General features: G+C 67.3%; 2 protein-coding genes across 2 annotated transcripts in view; one reads left to right on the top strand and one right to left on the bottom strand.

The window, feature by feature from the left end:
• Positions 1 to 1,443: 1,443 nt before the first annotated feature.
• On the top strand, positions 1,444 to 2,754 carry GJD3 (gap junction protein delta 3). The gene has a single exon (XM_049801430.1). The coding sequence runs from the start codon at positions 1,812 to 1,814 to the stop codon at positions 2,538 to 2,540; it is 729 nt and encodes a 242-aa protein (XP_049657387.1). The 5' UTR covers positions 1,444 to 1,811; the 3' UTR covers positions 2,541 to 2,754.
• A 720-nt stretch (positions 2,755 to 3,474) lies between these two features.
• RARA (retinoic acid receptor alpha) overlaps positions 3,475 to 7,000 on the bottom strand; it is a 36,411-nt gene continuing 32,885 nt past the window's right edge. Inside the window, 9 exon segments of the mRNA XM_049801421.1 lie at positions 3,475 to 3,879; positions 3,882 to 4,012; positions 4,015 to 4,161; positions 4,457 to 4,615; positions 4,863 to 5,067; positions 5,145 to 5,321; positions 5,406 to 5,566; positions 6,582 to 6,723; positions 6,819 to 6,967. Of these exon segments, the coding sequence (XP_049657378.1) occupies positions 3,508 to 3,879; positions 3,882 to 4,012; positions 4,015 to 4,161; positions 4,457 to 4,615; positions 4,863 to 5,067; positions 5,145 to 5,321; positions 5,406 to 5,566; positions 6,582 to 6,723; positions 6,819 to 6,967 (1,643 nt within the window). The 3' untranslated portion in view covers positions 3,475 to 3,507.

Here is a 7,000-nt window from a genome sequence, read left to right as displayed (position 1 = left end):
CAGGCGGTGGCTCCTGGGCTGGCACCGGGGGACGAGCAGGACCCAGTTGCAACACCCACCTCCCCCATGTCCCAGGCTGGTGGTTCACTGCACACAGGGAGCTGTGTGGCTGCTGGACCAACTGGCAAACCCTGGGCCCCCCCACCCCCGTGCCCCACCAGCCATGGCGCGGCAGTCGGGTGCAGGCACTATCGGTGCCACCGAGGTGCTTTGCTGGAACCCAGTCAAGTGTGGAAAGCGCTGTCAGATTTTCCACTGCCGGGCTCTGGAGAGCGTCTCCGGCGCGTCCCTGCCGAGGGGCCGTGCTATTTACAGCTCTCCTTGCTGCAAGCGTGCCCGGAGAATCAGTTGTTATGACTTGCACAGCAAATGGCGAGGCCATGGCCGTGCCGTGCGGGCTGCTCCGGGCTGGGATTGTAGCTGCTCCCGTAACCCCAGCATCACCCAAATGTATATACAGAGCTCTGTGAGCCATGCGTACACACACACTCTCTCTCTCTGCACCACAGTTTATCTACACCAGGATTGTCTCCATCACAAGATCTCCCTGACCAGGACGCTGGGGACACTGAGCGCTGCTAGAGGGGAGCTGAGCTGTGGGGCATCGGGCATCAACCCATCATGGGCATTGCACGTCCCCAAGGGGTGAGGAGGGCCTGAGGGTGACCCACATCGGCCAGAGCTCTGCTCCCGTCACCAGAAAGGGAACCTCAGGCAAAGGCCATCGGCACTTACCCCGGCTGGGCAGGGGCTGGCGGGAGCCCTGGCCGTGCCACAGAGGATTTCTTGCAGAGCATCGCGGCACTTTGAAAAGCAGCTGCCCAGCAGCATGGCCTCCCGCCGGCCGGCACAGCTCTGTCTGCCAGTACATGCCAGAGCTGGGGCAGCCCGGGATGGTCCATGGAACCCTCCATGTCCCCGACAGCCCGTGTGCCGCATCACAGAGCAGAGAGGGCTGGTGCCAATCCTGAGCATCCCCCGAGCACAGCACCCCAGCCCCACGGGGCAGAGTGTGGCCCCAGGCAAGACCGCGGGGCAGGAGCTGTCGCAGCACTGTCGAATGCGGCCCCACGCACGTGAGTTCTGCCGAGGCCAGGGAGGCGATGCCAGGGCTGGGGGGGCCTTTTGGGGGCCGAGCGCTGTGGCTTGGTATCCTGAGAGTTTGGGGATGCCAAGGCACAAGGGCAGTTCTGCATATGGGGGGGGGGAGCCGCTGCCTGTTGCACCAACCTGCGCCCTGGGCAGCTGCTGGCCCTGGGGCAGGGGCAGCGTTTGTCTTTGAGGCCCCCCCTGGGCAGAGCTGAGCCCATCCCTCCCCTCCAGGCGCCCCTGGGGCTGCTCTGTCTCTTTAAAAGGACTCCAGGCGTGGCTGCGGGACCGTCATCCCATCCCAGCTGGACAAGGGACCGGACAGTCCCGGACAGCCGGCACCAGCGGCGCTGGCACACGGTGGACCGCAGCCTCCGCAGGTACCGGGGCTGATCCCCACCAGGCTGGGGCTGGGGGGGGGGCTTGGGGGGATCCGGGAGGGACAAGGGATGGGGAACCTGCTGGTCCTGCCCCAGCTGGTGTCCTTGGACCCATCTCTGGGGGAGCGAGTCCTGGAGCGCAGCAGATACCTGGGGACACTCGTGGCAGGGGTGAGCTGGGCTGGCACTGCCAGGGCACCCTCCAGGGAGCGGGGCTGGTGCGATGCATTTGGGATTGTCACGGAGGATGGTGGGCTGGAGGGGCCGTGCTGCCCGCTGGGATCCGTTCTCGTGGGCACGGAGTCCCCCCTCCAGCGCTGACCCCGCTCCCGCAGCACGGCCATGGGCGAGTGGGGCTTCCTGAGCTCGCTGCTGGACGCGGTGCAGGAGCACTCGCCCATGGTGGGGCGTTTCTGGCTGGTGGTGATGCTCCTCTTCCGCATCCTGGTCCTGGCCACCGTGGGCAGCGACGTCTTCGAGGATGAGCAGGAGGAGTTCGTCTGCAACACGCAGCAGCCAGGCTGCAAACCGGTGTGCTACGACGCCGCCTTCCCCATCTCCCACTACCGCTTCCTCGTCTTCCACATCGTCGTGCTCTCGGCCCCCGCCGCTCTCTTCGTCATCTTCGCCGTGCACCAGGCGGCCAAGCCGGGGCACGGGGAGGCCGCCGGCCAGCGTGCCCGTCGCCTCCAGCCCTTCTACGTGGGCAGCGTGGTGGCACGCATCGCGGCCGAGCTGGGGTTCCTGCTGGGGCAGGCGCTGCTCTACGGCTTCAGGGTGCAGCCGCTCTTCGTCTGCCGCCGCCGGCCCTGCCCGCACCGCGTCGACTGCTTCGTCTCCCGCCCCACCGAGAAAACCGTCTTCATTCACTTCTACTTTGTGGTGGGGCTGATCTCGGCGCTGCTCAGCTTGGCCGAGCTCGCCCACCTCCTGCGCAAGGGCCCCCCGCCCCGGGCCGGGTGCTGCCACCGGCCGCAGGAGCGGGGACCGGCCCCCGGGCAGCCGGCGGGGGCCGCGGAGGAGCCGTGCTGCCCCACCGGACCCCCACCACGGGGGGACCTGACTGTGTAGCTGGCCCCTGGGCCACCATCGCTGGCACGAGCTGTGGCTGTGCTCAGCCCGGCCGGTGTCCAGCGGGCTCATCCTGCCCCAGGCCTCACCGTGCCGGGGAAGCAGGGCTGTGCCGTGCCCCGGTGCCTCCGGTTCCTGTTGTGGGTGGCGGTCGGGCCTCACCCGGCAGCTGCTGGAAAAAAAAATATGGACAAAAGGAAGACAAATAGGTCCCATCCCTGCGCAGCAGCTGGGACGCCCCTGACCCCCACTGCCCCCCAGCCCAGCATGGGGGGGGGGCCCATGGCTGCCCCCACACCCCGTGCCAAGCGTGTCACAAATGCATTGGGGCTCTGCAGGTCAGGGCTGGCTCTGGCATGGGGGGATGCGACCGCAGCGTCAGGGCTGGGAAGGGCGGCGCTTTGGGGGTGCTGGGGGGACCCCAACGGGTTCTGCCCCAGCCCAGCCTTTGGGGATAGTCAGACCCAAGGAGGGCAGATGGTGAGGGGTCCTGGGGTGCCCGCCCTGCAGCAAAGAACCCCCCAGGACTCAGGGTACTGCAGCCCTGACCATGCCAAACCCCACCTCCCCAGGCACCCCCCGGTGTCTCCCGCAGCAAGAACGAGCCAGGCACTAGAATAAATAAACTTTATTCTGGAGCCAGCCCCCCCCCACCCCGTCCCCCCATCCTCCCCGTGCCGGCAGGGCCGGGCCCCGCTCCCCGCAAGGTCGGGGCTGGCACCACCATGTGCCCCTGTGGCCCCCACCCCGCCTGGGGGGGCTGGGGCAGGGCCTGCCCAGCACCCCTGACTCTAAAACCACTAAAATCTCAACAACAACAAAAAAAAAAAGTAATAATAATAAATCGTGTGCCCCCTCCCACCCCCCCCGGCAGAGCCCGCCGTGCCCCCTCCACCTGCACAGGCCTAAAAACCCCTCCAAACTTTTACAAAGGTTTTAAAACGTATTTATAGATATTTATAGATATTTATATATATATACTTTGCTTTCTTTTCTCTTTTAAATGACTCTGCTTCCTCGGCGTGCGGGGTCTGGCCGGGTCCTCCCCGCCGGACGGCCGGGACGGGACGGGGGGGTGGCTCGGTGGTCGCAATCCCATGTGTGCTGGTGCTGGTGGGGCTGGGGTGTCCCCGGGGATGCGGCCGAGGGCCCCCGCGCCCCTGAAATGTGACTCAACCAACGCGCTTCGCCCGGGGCTGGGGGGGGGGGGGGGGGGGTTGGTGTCCAGGGGGCTGCGGGGCTCCCTGCGGGGGTCCGCTCCGGCAGGGGAGTTCCGGGGCTGCGCCGGCACGGGGGCTGCTGAGAAGTCCGCCCCAGGGGGGCTGCAGCCAGGGCCGAGTCGCAGGGTGTCGTCCCCCCCCCCGCATGCCGGCGTGCCGGGCTCTGTCCTGGTGCGCGCCGGGCGCGGGTCACGGCGAGTGCGTGGCCGGGCTGCTGCGGTTGGAGCTGGGCGAAAGGCTGGGGCTGCAGCTGCCCGGGGGGGGCCCCAGGCTGCTGGCACGGGGGCCACCCGGCTGACCCCCCAGCGTGTCCATGCCCTCCGAGTTCTCCAACATCTCCTGGATGAGGGGCGGCATCGACCCTGGGATCTCCATCTTCAGCGTGATCACCCGCTCGGCGCCTGCAGGAAGGGTCGGGGTCAGCAAGGCAGGGCACGGCTGGCACCCCCAAACCAGCACCCCCGGCTCCACTCCCCCCCCCTGCCGCCCAGGTGCCGAGGATAAGGGACACGGCCACGGCCCCAGTGTTCCTGGAAGATGCAGTGCTGGGGGTATCCCCTCCCTCCTCCCCTCCGGAGGATGCCGTGCCCTGGGGAAGGATGCGTGACCTGGAGCCCCCCTCCCTGCGACGATGCTGAGCCCAAGGGATGCTCCCCTGGGCCACGGAGCCGCGGCCGGCCCTGCCCCAGCGCTCACCCTTGGCGCTGATGCTGCGGAGATCCGTGATCTTCATGAGCATCTTAGGGAACATGTGGGGTTTGTTGGGCCTCCTCTTCCTCACGTAGATCTTCAGCGCCTCCAGCAGCGGCTCCTGTAGCTTGTCCACTTTGTCAGGCTGCTCCAGGTCCTGGCGGTCTGGGTGGGGAGCGGGGTGGGGGGAGGTTGGACAGTGGTTATGGGGGGGGCAGCACTCATCCTGTCATTCCCCTTTGCCCCCCGTGGGCGTAAATATGGCCCAGCTCCCTGTACTGGGCCCCAAGGGAGTCACTGGGGTGGCTGTGTCATGGCAAAGGGCACCATTTGGGGTCTTCTTCATCACCCATTTGGGGAGGACAGCTGGGCAGGCTGCAGCCCCCCCCCCCCGACACTGCCTGGCACCCACCTCCGCAGATGAGGCAGATGGCACTGAGCAGCCCCGTCTCGGCATCGTCCATCTCCAGCGGCAGCAGCTGGTTGGCGAAGGCGAAGACGAGGTCGGTGAGGGGCCCGAAGCCGGCGTTGTGCATCTGCGTGCGGTTCAGCGTCAGCCCGTCCGAGAAGGTCATGGTGTCCTGCTCCGGCGTGTAGCGCGTGCAGATCCGCAGGATCTGGGGGGAGCGAGGGCAAGGGGCTCAGCCTGGTGTCCCCTCCCCGTCCCTGCCCACGTCCCAGTCCCCGCTCTCACCAGAATGTCGAGGCAGGCAGCTTTGAGGAGGGTGATCTGGTCGGCGATGGTGAGCGTGGTGAAGCCGGGGAGCTGCTTGGCAAACTCCACCGTCTTGATGATGCACTTGGTGGACAACTCGCTGAACTTGTCCCATAGGTCGATGTCCAGGGAGACCCTCTGCTCCGAGCTGTTGTTCTGCAGCGGGAAACGGGGGGGATGAGGGCACGGGAGAGGCTGCCGCGCTCCCCAGCACCCCCCTCGGGACCCTCCAACACTCACCGTAGTGTATTTGCCGAGCTGGCAGAGGGCGGGGAAGGTCTCCTGGTGGGCTTTGCGCACCTTCTCGATGAGCTCCTCCACCTCGGGCGTGATGATGTAGCTCTCCGAGCACTCCGGCTTGGGCACGTCCTTCTTCTTCTTGTTCCGATCATTGCGGACGGCTGCGGGGATGGCAGGGTCAGCGTCACCCGGCCCCGCTGCCACCCAGCACCCCCTGCCCAAGGTGGGGCTCGGCCCCTCGGCATTCTGTGCCCCCCTCCAGGGGCAGGATGAGGACCCCACCGCCCGTGATGGGATCAGCCACGGTGACAAATGGCCAGTGGAGCCGCCAGCCTGCACAGCTTTCCTTTAAATAAGCCCCCAAGTCATTAGGAGGCAATTAGGGGTGACAGCGCACCCGTGGCGGAGGGGGGCACACCCCTGGCCACGGGGACAGTGCTCAGCTCTGCTCTGCAAAGCCGATACAGCGGAGAATAACACCAGGGAGAGAAAATGGCAGCTGAGCCACCACGCTCATCATGGGGGCGTGCGGAGGATGCCCTCGAGGTGGCAGTGGCGGGGGGGGGGGGGGGGGGGGGGGGGGAGCAGCCGGGGACAGCCCCAGCCCTGCAGCCCACAGTGATCAGCCTCTTTGGGCCGGGGGGGGCCAGGACCCCCCTTAGGTGCAGGTTGAGCTGCAGCCCCTGGGATGCTGAACACCCCCCGCCGTGGCAGTGCCCGGCCCACCCCAGCATCTGCCAGCCCTCTCCTGGGGGGGGGTCACAGGCCCCACAGGGGCAGGCAGATGGGGCAGGACTGGGCGGGGGGGCAGCTGCGCCCCAGCAGCCATCGCCCCCGGTCACCCATCCCCGGCGATGCCGTGCGGCACGCTGGGGGTACAGCCGGGCACCATGACAACTGGCACGCAGACGCCAGGAGGCCTCGTCAGCATCATTTATCTCTGACATCATCAATCACGCGTTGCCTGGGCAACGGCCAGGCTGTGACACAAATCCAGGGCCCCCCCCCCCACCCACCATCCCCCCAAGGGCCTCACTGGGCACATGGCAGGGGCTGCTGGGATGGCCCACCGCCACCAGGACCCCCCCCCCCCCCCCCAACTGCACCCAGGCACAGTGTCCCCATCCCCGTCCCCATCCCAGCCCCCGTCCCTGTCCCACCCCTGTCCACACTCACACTCCTTGGACATGCCGACTTCAAAGCACTTCTGGAGGCGGCAGTACTGGCACCGGTTGCGCGTCACCTTGTTGATGATGCAGTTCTTGTCCCGGTGGCACGTGTACACCATGTTCTTTTGGATGCTGCGGCGGAAGAAGCCCTGGGGACCCCGCACATCCCGGTCAGCGCCCGGACCGGGGACCCCGGGGACCCGCGGGGACGGTGGCCCCGGCTCGGGACGCTGGCAGCTCTCACCTTGCAGCCCTCGCAGGCGCTCACCCCGTAGTGGTACCCCGAGGACTTGTCCTGGCAGACGAAGCAGGGCTTGTAGATGCGGGGCAGGGGCGGGGGCGAGGGTGGGCTGGGCACGATCTCCTCCGAGCTGGTGCTCTGCGTCTCGACGGCTGCAGGGAAGGCGGCGGCACTGAGGACATGGA

Source organism: Accipiter gentilis, chromosome 5, assembly GCF_929443795.1.
Source record: "Accipiter gentilis chromosome 5, bAccGen1.1, whole genome shotgun sequence".
Classification (NCBI taxonomy): Eukaryota; Metazoa; Chordata; class Aves; order Accipitriformes; family Accipitridae; genus Astur; species Astur gentilis.
Note: the sequence above shows the minus strand (reverse complement) of the source record. Positions and strands in the feature narration are given on the sequence as shown.

What these genes read in the sequence shown, in the direction of transcription:
- GJD3 (XM_049801430.1), top strand. Translation starts at nt 1,812, where the DNA reads ATGGGCGAGTGGGGCTTCCTGAGCTCGCTGCTGGACGCGGTGCAGGAG.